The following is a 17,870-nucleotide window of genomic DNA, read 5'->3' on the forward strand; positions in this document are numbered from 1 at the left end:
TTATATAGTATGCTGTGTTCTGCTGGAGAGGGGGCAGCACGGACAGGGACAGACTCAATAGACTGATCAGGAGAGCCAGCTCCTGTCCTGGTCCTCTGGACTCCATGGACTACTCTTGCAATAATATTATTATTTGTATAATTTCTTACACTATGGTCACTTTACTTTACAATACTCCTTTTATACTACTGTTTTGAAGGTTGATTGTTTTTCAGGTTTATTGTGCAGGTTATAGATATTTCTGTCTGTTTATTGTGTTCTTTTTTTGCCTTTTCTACTTTTTGTCTAACTCTGTAGTGTATCTAACTTCCTCTGCTGCTGTACAAGTAAATCTCCCCGTGGTGGATGAATAAGTATATATCATCATCATCATCAAAAGAGGACAGAGCAAGCGTGGAGATGAGTGAAATCTTCACACATGCATTCTGCACTTTAAACAATCAGTGTATTCCTGTACAGTCTCTCAAAGACTAAATTCTTTAGAAGGCTTTTATTACTGCTACTGGTTTTATTTTATACATGTGTATATAGTGTTAAAATAGGATATCTTATAGTGTTAAAAGTTTTGTTTTCTTGCTATAACTTACTATCTAACTTACCGTATGGGAGCTGCGTGACAAAAAACATTTCCTGCAGGTATTAATAAAGTAGATCTGATTCTGATTCTGATCTGAGATAAGAAATAGTGACATCAATTAACTTGTTTGCAGTTTTAATCACTTTGCTGCTTCATTCGGTGGTTCACAACTTAGGACAGGGAGGAGATCCACACCTGGTGACCTGGTGCAGCAACAACAACCTGACCATCATCAGCACCAAAAAGACCAAAGAGATGCACACACACACACATGTATCAACAGAACAGAGGGTGAACAGTAAATCCTGGTGGTGCAAACGTGCAGCATTGTCAGGGAACATCTTTTACCTCAGCGCACAGTCGTTTGGAATCTAAATAACAGCAGCGGCGTAGTTTTTGAACATTTCAACGTTACAACTTTGAGGATATTAACGTCTGAGAAATGATTCAGGCGTCGTCAGTTTACACACTTCTAAAGAAGTTATACGGAAGAAAAGAGTGTACAAAAATCCTGTCACAAATATATAATGCAAAAAGGAAAGAGGGGGGTGGAGATAAACATCATCATCACGATGAATCATGGAAAGAAGTGGTGAAAGAGACAATAACATCCACTGGGAATTATTCACTGGAAAATGAGAATCTTAATGATTTCAAATAAAACAGTTGGTGCTGTGTCACTATACTTTCATGCTTTTTATCACAACAAGCAGTCACCAGAGCTGTTTGATTATTCTTATTTACTTTTTGTTATTTTGATAAGACTAATGTAGTACTGTGTTTAAAGTACAGAAGTTATTTGTTAATTAAACAACATTTTTTGAACGTGTCAGCAGTATATTTAGGTTGGTGAAAAAGTGGAGCATCTTATTGCTGTTGGCTAATTTACCTGCATAATAAATCATATTTTCAGTGGTGGACTTAGTACATTTACTCACGTACTGTACTTAAGAATAAAAGAAGATAAGTAACTTTTCCTTATAATACTGACAGTATCAATCTAGACGTTGTAACCATGACACCCACATCACTGATCGGTCAGCCTTTAGATAACATAATACAAAGAGATTATTTCACATGATTTCAGAGCACTTATTTACTGTGTTACTCTTCACTACGCACAAGATACACTACACCATCGTCCAGGCTTTGACACGTCGCCATGAGCTGCCTGAGGCGTCACTGCACCTGTGTTGGAGAAAGAACAGCATGTGAAACATAAACACGCAAGACGAATGGGTTAATATGAACACAGAGAAGGGAAACACACCTGCTTCTGCTTCCGTGACGGAGCTTCAGCAGGTCGCCGTAGAGACGCACCTCTGGATTTCCTCTGCGTGGCAGGCCTGTGAGGCAGAAATCACTCAAGTTAATCTCACAAAAGCTTTTATTGGAATCTTTGTGCGCTGATTTCGTTGACGTACTTGCTTTTTTTCTCCTTGTGCTTAAGAAAGAAACAACAAGTTTTTCTGCACCATTGAATCCATAGTTTTGCCGATTCGCTGCCAATGGTGGACTCGGCGTATCTTCTCATCACACGCTGCTCGTCTTCACTCAGACTTATGGACACAAATATAAAAATCACATGAGCAAGCGCAACTGATGGATTAATGTTATTATTCTGGTGTATGAGAATAATTTACTCTTACTAACATCAATTAATTTAGCCCTTGTATAGTTTTATAGCAGGGATCTCAACCAGGAATTTTTGTCAAAATTGACATTTTCACCAATAATGGTGACTGTGAGGGTGCAGATAACTGAGAAACTACAAACAGTGGACATGTCCAAGATGAACAGCTCTTGGCATTTAATAACAACAATAATATATGCATGAACTTTTTTACATCATAACACAACATTACCCATTAAACCCAGCATAAAGGTGAAATAAAAGTTAATAAAGTAAAAATAAAAATTAAAGGTGACAATAATTGAATTAGATGGGGGTGTTGCCTGTTGTCTCTTGACCAAGGGGTCCTTGGACCGAAAAAGTGAAGACCAGTGTTTAACAGTTTATTTTGAATTCTCTTTTTTTATTTATTGTTTTATGTTACGGCCGGGCCGTCTGGAATCTCTTCTCTCTCGCGCGTGTGTGTCATGTGGCTGTGTGTGACTCAACGAGATACCAACTCTGCCAAATGAGAACACCTGCGCCGTGTCCTGAATTGGACGCCAGCCGCCCGCCCTCACCAATCAGCAAATTGGGGAATAAGAAAGCAGGTGGGCCCTCCATTCCGAGCCGTGTACCAGCCCGAGCTCCTGTGTGTGGCCCTGTGTATCAGAACCGTGTTAGACTGTGAATCCTGTCTGTTGCTCTGTGTACTCAGAACCCTTGTTAGACTGGTGAACATCGTTTAAGATACCTTAGTTTTGGGTGCTGTTTCGATGTGTGGTTATTTTGGGATAGTGTTGTTTTGTATGATAAGACAATAGCATCCGTTGGAGTCTTTTTTTTGAGTTCCGTTTTAATTTGGTTTCGGAGCACCCTTAGTATTTGGCCTCTTTTTTTTTTTTTGTGTTGTCATTCCTGTGTTAAAACAAGCGCCTTTTGGTTAATTAAAACATAACTTTTTAAACCTCATAAACAACCTGGTATTTTAGGTACTTCCCCATTTCCCCTTTTCCAACGACTGGTCCGGAACAAACGTGGGGAGCTCGTCCGGGATCAAATTTCCCCGTTAAGGAGGACCCGGCGATTAATTAAAGTTAAAAATAAGCTTGTTTTTTTTAGAAAAGAAAATTTGGGTTGTGGCTGGAAGTGGAAAAAAAAAAAGAAATAGATGGCTTTCGTTTGATTTACCAGGACTTCTGGAAAAATCCTTCAAGTTGACAAAATTGACGCAATTACGAAAGATAATGTAATGCAAATAGCTGTCCATTTCAACATCTCATTTCAGAAACAATCCTAAAAGAGACCTCAAAGCATTGGTTATAGGTATTTGGTGGAACTTGGAGTGATTGGTTGCCGGTGCGTTCTGATTCACCCTTGCCGGCGGAGGCTAAAGAGCGGCCAGAACGACGTCACGGCTCCACGCTAGGAACCATTCCTCCTCGGCGAGCACTGAATATCCTGTGGGGGAGGCCAAACTGAAGTGAGGCTCGCCCGACTCAGATGAGCACAAGAAAACGCCGAGATCGGGCAGAATCGCTTAAGCTGGAGTACGCGCATGGAGATAAGTCTGATAAGGCAGTCCGCCTCCGGCAGCTGGAGCTTAGAGGCTCAGCGAGAGAAACCCCAGCACCGAGCGCACCGCTATTCAGGTACATCGAGCCGCTTCCCAGCCAGCCGTACCTTAGAAAATTTCGACATTGTAAAGCAAATAACCTTGTTCACTCCCTTCAGGGAAGCCTGAGTCGACAGTTATTTCTCGCCTTTGGAGCAGCATTGCCAGTCTGCCGCTCCGGTGCCGTGACAGTGTAGTGGCACTCCTGTTACAGTGTCAAAATCCCATGGTAAGGCCCAAGAACAGGGCTGTTCGTCCTATGGAAGACATTTAAATTACGACAAGGTTAAAGCATCATTTTTGCGGGCCTATGAACTAGTACCTGAAGCTTGACCAGCCAGAAAATTGTAGGAACCACAGAAGCCCCCGGCTCAAACGTATGTTGAGTTTTGCGAGGGAAAGGGAACCTTTTTTGATAGTTGGATTTTTCTGCGTGCAATCACAACTATTGATCCTTGCGTGAGTTGTTCTCCTTGAAGAATTTAAAAACTGCTGCCCGAGCGAATTGGTGTCGTATTTAAATGAAGCAGAAAGTGTGGTCTCTCTCTGCGGCCCGCTGTTCTGCGGATGAATATGTGCTTACGCAAATCGTGTTCAGTCACCTGAAAACCCCGTGTTTCGGCACACAACTGTGCAAACCATGGTTTTTATAAAAAAGAGGAGGCGAGATTTGCTTGTTACTGCCACCGACCTGGACATATCATCGCCAACTGCCCGACCTAAAACGAAAGAACAAATGGAATGGGTCTCCTCCTAAAGGTGTTGGTTATTAAAAACGGGAAATGTGCTAAACTCTAACCGTTGTGTCCCTCGTTTCCCATCCTTTTCGAGCTTTTTTTTGTTCGATGGGCTGGTAGCCCTAACGGGTAAGTCTGTTTGATCAGTGTCCATGCGCATCCTAAGACACCGGTGGGCTCTCAGTCTGTTAGACTGCTAGTGCATACCATTTTTTCTGAGAGTCCCTCATGTGGTTATAGTATTGCCCTGCAGGGATCGAGATGGGTAAGACCCCACCTGGCCAAAATTCAACTCGAGTCCACCTGGTACTGGGTTTTTAATCTGTGGCGTTAGTACTGCTCGGCCCAGAAAGGGTAGTATTGTTTTGGGAAACGACATAGCTGGTGGGAAGTTATCCCTACGCTTGAGTATTGGGCTTCCCCTCAGACGTGCAGATCCAGGATGAAATGGAATCTGAAATTTTCCCTCTTGTGCCATCACCCGGGCCAACAAGCCACGGAACATTGATGAATTTTTCCCTTTCTGATCGGTGATTATGTCTTCTTTTTTCCGAGGAAATGCAAGCCCCGTGGCGGGAAAAGCTCCCGCATCCCCCGCCCTCTGTATCACCAAGCCGAGTTGCTCCGACGTTCGAGTCCGCGCCTGTGTTGGAGAGTCTGACGCGCCCGGTGGGCAGTTGGAACGTCTCGCGCCCCGCTTCAGAGGGCCCTGACCCCGACCCTGGCATCGTTGCTTTGAAAGTGTGTGATTAGAACAACAAAGCAAGTGGTGAAAAAGTGGCCTTTGGTTGAATAAGAAGATACTCATGCGAAATGGTGGCCTTTCTGCATCCAAGTCGGAACATAGTGTGTTTCGATTGTTTTTTGCCATCTGTATACCGGCAACATGTGCTTTCCTAGCACAGGAAGTAACTAGTCAGGTCATTTAGGAAGCACTAGAACCGATAGATCTGATTTAAAACACTTCTTTTGCCTGGGTTAAAAGCTTGACTTGCCCAGATTCTGCCGCGCTTGGACATAATGTCAGATTGTTGAGCAAGCTCCAAAACCAGGTAACCTCCTGCTTCCACTCCTCCTAGCCCTGTTAGGGGTAAGAGCCCATTCGAACGTGTCATAATAGATTGTGTTGACCATTACCTCGTCTAAAACCGGAAATCAATACTTACTCCGATAATGTGCGCGGATACCCTCTTACCCCGAGGCCGTTCCACGGCGTAAGATCACATCCGCGCTGTAGGGAGGGCCTGACGAAGTTCTTCTCTACCTTGGCATACCTCGGGTAATCCAGACAACCAGGGCACAAATTTTTTCAGTCCAAGACTTTTTAAGCAAGTCACTTAAAAGCTTGGGATAAAGCACTCTGTTTTCGAAGTCCTTATCACACTGAATCCCAAGGTGCATAAGAACGTTGGCATCAGACTTAAAGGCAGGCGCCCGTAAATATAGCACTAGAAACAGTAAGAGTTGGGATGAAGGGAGGTTCCCTTCGTGTTGTTTTGCCGCTCGTGAGGCCGGCAGAGTCGCACAGGTTTTAGCCCACCGAGCTGTTTTTCCGGACCACACGTCCGTGGTCCCCTTAAATCCTGCAATGAGGCTTTTCTCCTGACAGTCTCCACCCGAGAAGAACGTAAGTGAATATGTTAAGTAAATTTGCGTGAAAGAATTGCAACGTGCAATTCACTCGCGAGTACATAAATAAAATGTGGAATACATTAATAAATCACTGACAGTATAAAGAAGGAAACGTGGAGATAAGTGAAATGCACTTTAATCTGTCTCTGTACAGTCTCTCAAAGACTAAATTCTTTAGAATCAGAATCAGAAATACTTTTTTTTTAAATTTTAATATACTTTATTAATCCCTCAATGGGGAAATTCTTTTTTCACTCTATTTTTTTTTATTTTGACATGCATGTATTGTATTTATATGCAGTAAAACACATGCAGTACAAGGTACAAGGGCTCATAGACATGCAAATGTGGAGAGAGATGGTGGAGCCCCCTGAGAAGCACCCAGCGAGCGGTTGTGGGGGATTGGTGCCTTGCTCAAGGACACCTCTGCAGTGCCCAGGAGGTGAACCGGCACCTCTCCAGCTACCACATGTCCACCTTCCATATTTTGGTCCATGTGGGACTTGAACCGGCCACCCAAGCCAAGTCCCTATGGACTGAGCTACTGCCACCCTTAATAATCCCCGTAATCCCCGTTTTTGTTACCGCAGCTCCCAAACGGTAAGTGATAGCAAGAGAGACAATAGTAAGAAAACAAAACTTTAACAATATACTCTATAAAATATCCTATTTTAAACAATATATACACATGTATAAATAACAGTTAAATAGAGCCAGTAACAGTAACAGTAAAAAACAAGTAACAGTGAAGTGTGCAATATGTAAATAAAAGCCTTATAAAGAGTTTAGTGGGAATTTAGTGAGGAGTTGTACAGGCTGATGCTCACAGGTAAGAAAGACTTCATATGCCGTTCTGTGGAGCATCTTGGTACCAGCAGTCTCTGACTGAAGCAGCTCCTGAGTCTGTCCAGCAGCTCATGGAGTGGTTGGGAATCATTGTCCAAGATATCCTTAGACAGCATCCTCCTTTCCAACACCACAGTCAGCGAGTCCATCTGTACCCCCACAACATCACTGGCCCTACGGACAAGTCTGTTCAACCTGTTGGCTTCAGCTACCTTCAAACCGCTGCCCCAGCACGCAACGGCAAAGAAGATAGCGCTGGCCACCACAGACTCGTAGAACATCTTCAGCATCGTCCCACAGATGTTAAAAGATTTGAGCCTCCTCAGGAAATAGAGGCGGCTCTGACCCTTTTTGTAGACAGCTTAACCTAACCTAACCCTTTTGTAGAAGGTGTTACATATTGTATAGTTCACTGTTACTTGGCTTTTATTTACTGCGACTGGTTTTATTTATACATGTGTATATAGTGTTAAATTATATAGTATGCTGTGTTCTGCTGGAGAGGGGGCAGCACGGACAGGGACAGACTCAATAGACTGATCAGGAGAGCCAGCTCCTGTCCTGGTCCTCTGGACTCCATGGACTACTCTTGCAATAATATTATTATTTGTATAATTTCTTACACTATGGTCACTTTACTTTACAATACTCCTTTTATACTACTGTTTTGAAGGTTGATTGTTTTTCAGGTTTATTGTGCAGGTTATAGATATTTCTGTCTGTTTATTGTGTTCTTTTTTTGCCTTTTCTACTTTTTTTCTAACTCTGTAGTGTGTGCTACACGTTCCTCTGCTGCTGTAACAAGTAAATCTCCCCGCGGTGGGATGAATAAAGTCTATATCATCATCATCATCATCATCATCAAGAAAGGACAGAGCAAGCGTGGAGATGAGTGAAATCTTCCACACATGCATTCTGCACTTTAAACAATCAGTGTATTCTCTGTACAGTCTCTCAAAGACTAAATTCTTTAGAAGGCTTTTATTTACTGCTACTGGTTTTATTTATACATGTGTATATAGTGTTAAAATAGGATATCTTATAGTGTTAAAAGTTTTGTTTTCTTGCTATAACTTACTATCTAACTTACCGTATGGGAGCTGCTGTGACAAAAAACAATTTCCCTGCAGGTATTAATAAAGTATTTCTGATTCTGATTCTGATCTGAGATAGTAAATAGTGACATCAAATTAACTTGTTTTGCAGTTTTAATCACTTTGCTGCTTCATTCGGTGGTTCTCAAACTTTAGGACAGGGAGGAGATCCAACACCTGGTGACCTGGTGCAGCAACAACAACCTGACCATCATCAGCACCAAAAAGACCAAAGAGATGCACACACACATCTGTATCAACAGGACAGAGGGTGAACAAGAGCTAAAGCACTCCTGGTGTCTGCAAAGGACGTGCAGCATTGTCAGGGAACATCTTTTACCTCAGCGCACAGACTGTTTGAATCTGAAATAACAGCAGCTGCTTGAGTTTTTGAAATCATTTCAACAGTTACAACTTTGACGGATATTTACGTCTGAGAAATGATTCAGCGTCGTCAGTTATCACACTTCTAATGAAGGTTATGCGGAAGAAAAGAGTGGTACAAAAATCCTGTCACAAATATATAATGCAAAAGGAAAGGGGGGTGGAGATGAACATCATCATCAACGATGAATCATGGGAAGAAGTGAAAGAGGACATAACATCCCACTGTGGAAGTTATTCAACTGGAAAATGAAGAACTCTTAATGATTTCAAAATAAAACCAGTTTGTGCTGTGTCACTATACTTTCATGCTTTTTATAACAACAACGCAGTCACCAAGAAGTGTTGATTTATTCTTATTTAACTTTTTGTTATTTTGATAAGACTAATGTAGTACTGTGTTTAAAGTACAGAAGTATTTGTTATATTAACAACTACTACTATTTTTTGAATGTGCCAGCAGTATATTTAGGTTGGTGAAAAAGTGGAGCATCTTTATTTGCTGTTGGCTAATTTAACCTGCAATAATAAATCATATGTTCAGTGGTACACTGAAAGTACATTTACTCACGTACTGTACTTAAGAATAATAAGATAAGTAAAGTAACTTTTCATTATAATACTGACAGTATCAATCTAGACGTTGTAACCATGACACCCACAGCATCACTGATCTGTAGTATGTCAGCCTTTAGATAACAAAATACAAAGAGAGTTATTTCACATGATTTCAGAGCACTTTATTTATCTGTGTTACTCTTCACTACGCACAAGATTACACATTACACATCGTCCAGGCTTTGACACGTCGCCATGAGCTGCCTGATGCGTCACTGCACCTTGTTGGAGAAAGAACAGCATGTGAAACATTAAACACAGCAAGACAGATGGGTTAATAGAACACAGAGAAGGGGAAACACACCTGCTTCTGCTTCTCGTGACGGAGCTTCAGCAGGTCGCCGTAGAGACGCACCTCTGGATCTTCCTCTGCTGTGGCAGGCCTGTGACGGCAACAATCACTTCAAGTTAATCTCACAAAAGCTTTTACTTGGAATCTGTGTGCGCTGATTTCATTGACGTACTTGCTTTTTTTCTCCTTTTGCTTAAGCAAGAAATCAACAAAGTTTTTCTGCACCATTGAATCCATGATTTTGCCGATTTCGCTGCCAATGGTGGACTCGGCGTATCTTCTCATCACACGCTGCTCGTCTTCACTCAGACTTGATGAAGACACAAATATAAAATCGCATGAGCAGAGTGACAAACTGATGGATTAATTGTTATTATTCTGGTGTATAGAATAGTATTACTCTTACTAACATCATAATTTACTGCCCTTGTATAGTTTATAGCAGGGATCTTCAACCAGGAATTTTTTGTCATAATAATTGACAATTTTCACCAAAATAATGGTGATTGTGAGGATGTAGATAACTGAGAAACTACAAACAGTGGACATGTCCAAAGATGAACAGCTCATGGCATTTAATAACCAATAATAATTATGCATGAACTTTTTTAGCAATCATAAACACATACATTACCCATTATAACCAAGCATATGAATAGGTTAAAAAGGTGAAATAAAAGTTGAATAAAGTTAAAATAAAAAATTAAAATGTGACAATAATTGAATTAGATGAGGGTGTTGCTCTGTTTGTCTCTTGACCAAGGGGTCCTTGGACCGACAAAGGTCGAAGACCAGTGTTTTACAGTTTATTTTGAATTCTTCTTTTTTTATTATTGTTTTAATTTTCTCTATTTATCTGCTCTTACTAACTTTGTGCTACTGCAACACCTGAATTTCCCCAATAAAGACTTTTCAATTGAATCCATGCTGGCACACTTGGCATTTTTAAGTTGCCACAACTTCACAAAATGAAGTAAATGCAACTAGGTTTTTTAAAAAAACTTAAAAGTACACATAAAGCAAATGTAACTTAAGTCTTACGTTACTTTTTTCAACTGTCTCAATCGACTTTACAGTGTGAAAACATGGGAATGGGAAAACATTTATTTAGCTTTGTGAGACTAACCCCATCTCATCAGGATGAGCGTTAACATGCAGCGCTCCAAGCAGACAGACGACCAAAAGTTCAGACAGAACTTTCATGATGACCTGAAGGCAAAAAAGACTGAAATGTTTTAATTAAACGAGAGCGGATCAAGAATAATGTCTTTCCTAATACAGTAGACTAGAAGCAGAAAGAGTTAACACATGCAAATCATTTTTAAGTATATTTCCTTACCTTTAAACGGAGATGTGTTTAAAAAACAGCTGATCAGAAATGTTGCTTATCCTGGTGTTGCTTTCAGAAAACGGGCTTTTATACAGTATTCTCTGTGTCATGGGAGGAACATAAGCAGAAAAACGTTTTAGTTCCAGCACATTAAAGCATTAATGAAACACTCACACACAGGTGAATACTGATAAGCAGCACTGTGATACATGTGGAGAGCGAATTGACTTTTCCTTAAAGAGCTGCTGCTGCTGACTTAACAACCCACAGGAAAATAATAATGGACCATTAAACTAATGAAAAAATCTCAATGCAGCTGCATATGAAGATGTAATGGTTTGTTAATAATAAGATAATGACATGTTCAGTATCAGGATGCGTGACTCTTTAATCTCTTCTATAGAAATGACAGCTGCTTTCTGTGGACCTCCATGTGATTGTTTGACACTTTGACACAGTGGCTGCCGGACAAACAACGTAACTTTACAGTAAAATATCATAATTTAAATAAATGCCAGAAACTATGAATTTATTTTCAGTCAGTATCATGTTGACTATACTGTAAGAGTTTTACAGAGAAACACTGTTATTTTAGAGTTTCCCTGAATTTCCATCAAACGCCTTCAATAAAGTGGTGCTGATAGTTTCTACAGAGAAAACCTGTTAGATAGATTTTCCCTGAACTATTATGATCAAACACCTACAGCTGTGCTGTGATATTTTTTGTCAACACGATCCAGCCTACACTGCTGAATGAGAAGCTCCAGGTGATGCAGGTGGACACCTCCACAATCTCCTGGGTAACTGACTGCCTGATGGACAGAGTTTGTGAGGCTGATCGGGTGGTGAGCAACACTGGAGTCCTGTCACCTGCAGAAACTCTCTGGTGACTCTGCAGGTGTGGGGTGTATCAGTGCAATCTTCTTTGCAGCTCATCTGATGAAGAAGGCTGGCTCTGTGCTGGGGACTGCTCTGTGCTGGGGTCTGCTCTGTGCTGGGGACTGCTCTGTGCTGGGGACTCTCTCGTACATATGGCAGCATTGATAATAAAGTTTACTTTACTTTATTATTCACCTGATTGTTTAATTATACTATTATTATTTATTTATTCATCCTCACTGTTTATGTCTGTTGCACATAGATATAAATATAAACTGTCATATCCACCTCATGGACAGAAAGTCCATAGCATCCTCGTCTGTCTGAAGTATCAAGTTACAAGAATACAACATTAAAAACACGTTAACATAGGACAATGAATCAGATGTAATTAGTGTATTGTATTATTAAAGTATTTCTGGTTCTGGTTCTAGTTCTGGTTCTAGTTCTGGTTCAGGTCCTGGTTCTGGTCCTTGTTCTGGTCTTGGTCTTGGTCTTGGTCCTGGTTCTGGTTCAGGTCCTGGTTCTGGTCTTGGTCTTGGTCCTGGTTCTGGTCCTTGTTCTGGTCTTGGTCTTGGTCTTGGTCCTGGTTCTGGTCCTTGTTCTGGTTCAGGTCTTGGTCCTGGTCCTGGTTCTGGTCCTGATTCAGATTCTGGTCCTGGTTTTGGTCCTTGTTCTGGTTCAGGTCTTGGTCCTGGTCCTGGTCCTGGTTCTGGTTCTGGTCCTGGTCCTGATTCAGATTCTGGTCCTGGTTCTGGTCCTTGTTTTGGTCCTTGTTTTGGTTCAGGTCTTGGTATTGGTTCTGGTCCTGGTTCAGGTCTTGGTCTTGGTCCTGGTCCTTGTTCTGGTCTTGGTCCTGGTTATGGTCCTGGTCCTGGTCCCGGTCCCGGTCTTGGTTCTGGTCCAGGTTCTGGTCCTGGTCCAGGTCTTGGCCTTGGTTCTGGTTCTGGTCCTTGTTCTGGTCTTGGTCCTGGTCTTGGTTCTGGTCCAAACTCGCCTCCAACGTTCAAAACAGAGAATCGTCCGTCCATCCGTTGCGCATGCGCAGTGTGGTTCACACAGTGTTAGAGCATGTCATGCAGCAGCAGCAGCTGCAGGTGATTTACACTTCACTGATTATCCAGGTAAGCTCCGAACAACAACAACCACCCACCGTGTCTCAGAGACACTCGTGTCCGGGCTGTGAGCGCCTGTTCTCGGCTCCTGTCGCCGCTTCTCGCGTTTCTGTCTCTGTTAGCCGGTTAGCATGTAGCCGGAGCTAGCCGTGCTAGCTGTTATTGTTTTTTCGAGCCAAAATGGAGGCGGCAGAGCCTAAAGGCTGAGCTGAGTCTGTGTCTGAGTCTGTGTCTGTGTCTGTGTCTGTGTCCTGCTGCCACTCCCGACTCATCATTGTTCGAGTCCTCACTGAAGCGGAGTCTTCGTTTCCCTGAGAGGCTCCAGCTCCTGTGCTAATGTAGCTTAGCTTCAGGTTCAAACCGCAGCGAGCGGGTGTTTCAGGAGGAAGATGCCCGGGACAGACACCCTGTGCCCGGTGTGCTCCCCCTCGGCTGGCCCGTGTGTGTTATAGCTCAAACTGTGTTTTTATCCCTCTGTGTGTCTGTGCAGGAGCCTGCTAACTTCTCATGGGAGGTCGCTGCAGGAGGAGAAGCCGTCGTGTTGTTCGCCATGACTCTGAGGTCCACGCTGTTTCCACACACAGGCTTCAACCTCGACTTTGAGAAGACCACCACCAACACCACCAGCACCGGCACCAACACCTCCACCTCCACCCTGAGCCCTGTGAGCCTGAAGAGGGAGACCTGCGACTTCCTCATAGATGTGCACGACGTGCAAGGCGTGGGCGAGATCCCGAGCAGATCGAAGGACTTAGAGCAGAGTTACATGACAAGCAAAGTTTCCCTCGCTGCCACCGTCGCAGAGCTAGTTCAAGGAGACAATAATAAACCAGCCGTGGGGGTTTTGTCCCCTGTCAGACAGATGGGGGGTGAGGGAACCCCGGTGAAAGGTAAACCCCTCTCTGCTGACACCATGGATAACCCTCAGATGGCCGTGAAGGACGCCGGCGCCGACGACAGCGTGAAGGGGCTCGTCCCGGGAGTCCTCGGCACCGCATCCATTGAGCTCTCCTCCGAGGGCAAGTGGAGGAACATCAGGAAGACCCCCGCCAATCCGCACACGCAGGCCAACTGCCTCCGGCAGATCCTCCTCCTCCAACTGGACCTCATTGAGCAACAGCAACAGCAGCTGCAGTCCAAGGACAAGGAGATAGATGAGCTCAAAGCGGACAAAGAGACGGTATGTGTCCGTTTCTGAGCGTTACGTAACGTGTTGATGTTTGAAATCACTTAAACCCGACGTGTTTTCCGCAGCTGCTGGCACGCATTGAGCGGATGGAGCGTCGCCTGCAGCTCACGAGGAAGGACCCGCCGCGTGACAAGCGTCTCTTCCAGCCCCTTGAGCCGTGGACCCCCGACAAGGAGGACATGTGGGACCTGGATGTAGAGGAGAGTACGCAAGCCAACCCGGCCACTCCGCTCCCCTTTAGTCGGGGTGGCAAAGGTCAAAAGAGGTAAAATAAACGATGCCTGACAGCACTGGGCTTTGTGGTATTTAGTAATGTAATGCTCCCACAGCTCATTAAAAAAATCATTTAAAATCTAATCTAATTTGCTCCGGAGGAGGTCGAAGTCATGATTTGTGTTTCTTGTAATTCAAATCTTTTAATTCTTCTCTTTCCGCACGCAGGAAATCTTGCTTTGGAGACCCGAAAAACCAGAAATCACGGGGCAAGACCGCCAAGCTCAGCCCGCAGAAATCCGACATTCAGCCCGGCTCTCCCAATCAAAGAGAGCTGCGCAGTAAGGAAACCCCCGAGAAGACCGTTCCCATGAGGTCCGGGGCGGAAAGGGACATTATGCTCCCGTGCAAAGAGGAGCCCGAGCCTGGCTGTCAGATCGAAGATCTGCCCTTCATGTCTACTACTGAGATGTACCTCTGTTGCTGGAACCAACCTCCTCTCTCCCCTCTGCGTGAGACTTCCCCTAAAAAGGAGGAAGAGGTGGCCAGTGAGTGGACTCCTCATGTAGTACATGATATGCTGATTGTTTGTAAGCCTAACCTATATCCCATCTTTAATCACTATATCCATCAAATGTACTCGCAACATTATCCACGAATGACTTCGCCTCCCTCTTTGCTCCCTCTAGTCCCGTCGTGGAGGGAAAATCACATAGAGCCCTTGGATGAGGAGCCCTCCTTCAACCCCTCTGAGGTGAGACGCATAATAAATCTGAATCTCCGTCTCCTGAAACATGTAACTCGTTAATCACACGTGTGAATCTGTTTTCCCGTCCAGCCGCTGGACGACAGCGTGTTTCTGAAACGCCATTCGAAGCTGGAGTTGGATGAGAAAAGGAGGAAAAGGTACAAATCGTTTTTAAAAGTTGAACAAACGTGTCCGTGTTTGAGTTTTGACTCGAGCTCCACTGATAATAATAAATACTGAAGTCACAAAATCAGATCTTCAGTGTGGAAACCAAGATGTGTACACCAACATTAACAGCCGGTTTAACTGGGAAATAAATGATAACATAAAAACAACTCAAACATAAAGAGGTGGCGAAAGAAAATCGACACTCTCAACTCTAATAAAGTATACTGCAGTGTGATAAACAATGAATGAATGAATGGAACATTAAATCCATCTTTTATAGTTAGAATAACCAGTTGTGATAACAAGTATAATTGGACATGCTGATACTTTATCTCTAAAGTGTCTGTGCACGTTACAGGTATCACCTATCAGAGTTCCTACCTGAGAACAAAAATGTTCATGGTAAACTACAATCAAACATTCTGTGCAACAGCAACATGCGTCCGTACTGATATCAGTATCGTAGATTTTACTGAGAGTACCTCCTAAATCTGTCCCCCCTTTTACAACTGGACCTTGATTCCAGTAGTAGTTTATTTCAGCGTCTGCTGGGTGACTAAATGTAAAGGTCTTGCTTTCAGGTGGGACATCCAGCGAATCAGAGAGCAGCGCATGTTTCAGCGTTTGCAGCAGCGCATGAACAGGAAGAAAGTCGTCGCGGAGACGGAGCCGGAGCTTTCGTCCTTCTATCCCGACACTGAAGATGGTACGTCTGCGTAACGTCACGTCCGGACGCTGAATAGAGTTACAGTAAAATTCAGTAGCATTTAACTTTTTCTTTTCTTTTTGTGTCTGCCAGTTGAGACTATAGTGATCACTCCCTTCTTGCCTGTGGTGGCATTCGGCCGGCCGCTGCCCAAACTTTCCCAACAGTAAGTTGGACTACATTCTTTAATCGAGTTAATTAATCTGGTGATAGTGCACTGCAGGTGTTCGACTGGGTTCATCAAACCTTCCTCCAGTTCCAAGCTGAAGTCTCTACAGGCTTTTATTTTTTAAATCAAATTAAATATTTATTCCTCCCGCAGGAACTTCGAGCTGCCTTGGCTGGACGACCGAAGCCGATGTCGCATCGAGGTGCCCAAAAAACACACCCCTCACCGGACCTGTCGGAAGTGAAACCCACGTGGCGTTAACAGCAGAGAGATGACTCCTCCGAGTCTCAGTGTGTCACCACAGATCAGCTGATCTCCTGCAGAATATCGAGAAAAAGGATGGGGGATAGCTGCGCCGGTGGGTGTCTGTGATGTTTTTGGTCTCATTTACACTTCTGGAAGGGAGATTTAAAAAAAAAAAAATTACAAGATTACAGTCTCCACGTTAGCAGCTGTTGGAAGACGACAGTTTGTGTTCTTAAAGAAAAACAAAAAACAGTTATGTGCACGTTCTGTAACATGTTTAAAAATACATTTTGTAGCAACTGTTCCATCCAGAAAATTGATTTTTATCACACAAGAGTGAAGATTCTGTCACGTTTTATGCATAAATCAGCTGACGGGAGGAATCGGGGATCTATAATCTCGGGTGATTTCATGTGGTCGGGGACAAACGAGCTCGAACCAACTAAGTTTGTGTTCTGGGTAGGCGTACCACACTCAGAATGTTCAAAATCTGGCTGTGTCGTGCTGTGTATTGCCTATATTGTTCGCACAGAACTTCAAATAAGATTTTATCGATGTTTCGTGTGATATCGGGCATGATTTCATTACAGAAATAATCCAGAAAAAATGAAGAAAAGCAACCAAACCATTGAGAATTCGACAGGTGGTGATACCCAGTGTTCTGTCCCCCGTTTTGTTTCTATTAGTTTATTTTTCTTTGTTTCTTTTTATGTGAGTGCATGGACTCTATTTAGCTGTTTCAAAAAAAAAATAAAAGATTGGTAGCATGGCTTAAGAATAATCTCCCCTCATCGGGCTACAAAGTTACAAACTCTTGTTCTTGAAAGCATGACTTACGGCTGCCCTGTTCAGTGAGAACCGCTGCGCTCAGCCTCATCATAAGGCGACCTGATAATAACAAACTACAGTCTATGATCTATTTTTGTGTTTCCAATCTTTACAATACGCTTACATCCAGTAAATATTAGGCGAGTTATGTGTATGCATTGGCTCAAAGGAGCCGTTTTAGACGATTTAAAAAGAAGCTTTCTAGCTGTAGATCTAGCGATGTTCACCCGTATGCTCTTTAACATGCTGCCGGTTATTAATCTCAGTTCTCAGTTGCGATGTTTGATTTCACCTCCTTCCTCCTCCTCCTTCCTCCTCTTCCTCCTCCTCGCTGCGTTTGCTCAATCTGTTTTTACATACGATGCAATGGCTTTCTGCAGCTTCAACACTTAAACTTTCAGCTGCCAGGCGTACGTGAAGGCAGATTTTTGGAAAATACAAAATTCTGTTTTTTTTGTTTTGTTTTTCTGTACATAGTTTTCAGAAACAAATGTACATAAAACATGGCTGTTATTTTTTTATTATTTAATGTTGAAAGTGTTGAGTACATTCAATATTGTTCTATGATTGTATGTTGACAAATTGACAGTTTTGAAAAGTTAAATTCTTTTGGAATAAAATTAACATGTCTACGAAGTTTGGATGTGTTGTGTTGGATATGGGAGCAAATAAATATATCACAACATACAGCAATGTATACAAAGTACACACAACCAAATGAAACACACATGCCAGATCTTCGGTATCACCAACAATCCTTCATAAGATGCATTACAAACATTTTCCATCATCTGGGGTGACTGTACTCGTCCATAATCTGAAATCTGAAAGCAGCTGTGACCCCTGCTCATATTTAGATATATTTGGTCCCT

The 17,870-nt window shown here is 42.9% G+C and overlaps 1 protein-coding gene across 3 annotated transcripts; it reads left to right on the forward strand.

The window, feature by feature from the left end:
• Positions 1-12,633: 12,633 nt before the first annotated feature.
• msl1b (MSL complex subunit 1b) lies at positions 12,634-17,634 on the forward strand. Of its 3 annotated transcripts, XR_003463953.1 has the most exons (10): positions 12,634-12,740; positions 13,222-13,911; positions 13,986-14,185; positions 14,362-14,723; positions 14,823-14,887; positions 14,972-15,039; positions 15,631-15,755; positions 15,849-15,921; positions 16,078-16,282; positions 16,761-17,634. XR_003463953.1 is itself a non-coding variant. In XM_010748880.3 (9 exons), exons 1-9 carry the CDS (start codon positions 12,657-12,659, stop codon positions 16,166-16,168), a joined length of 1,758 nt encoding a protein of 585 aa, XP_010747182.3. In that variant the 5' UTR covers positions 12,634-12,656; the 3' UTR covers positions 16,169-17,634. The 3 variants fall into 3 exon arrangements, 2 of the variants coding, with proteins under 2 accessions (XP_010747182.3, XP_010747184.3); XM_010748880.3 differs by having other exon boundaries at positions 16,078-17,634; XM_010748882.3 differs by having other exon boundaries at positions 14,362-14,681; positions 16,078-17,634.
• The last annotated feature ends 236 nt before the right edge of the window (positions 17,635-17,870 follow it).

The sequence above is a fragment of the Larimichthys crocea genome, chromosome XVI (assembly GCF_000972845.2).
Source record: "Larimichthys crocea isolate SSNF chromosome XVI, L_crocea_2.0, whole genome shotgun sequence".
Taxonomy (NCBI): domain Eukaryota; kingdom Metazoa; phylum Chordata; class Actinopteri; family Sciaenidae; genus Larimichthys; species Larimichthys crocea.

Bases quoted from the DNA above. Each gene is read 5' to 3' on its own strand.
- msl1b (XM_010748880.3), top strand. From the start codon at position 12,657: ATGCGCAGTGTGGTTCACACAGTGTTAGAGCATGTCATGCAGCAGCAG. The intron at 13,912-13,985 runs GTATGTGTCCGT...TGTTTTCCGCAG, and splicing joins TCAAAGCGGACAAAGAGACG to CTGCTGGCACGCATTGAGCG. The intron at 14,888-14,971 runs GTGAGACGCATA...TTTCCCGTCCAG, and splicing joins CCTCCTTCAACCCCTCTGAG to CCGCTGGACGACAGCGTGTT.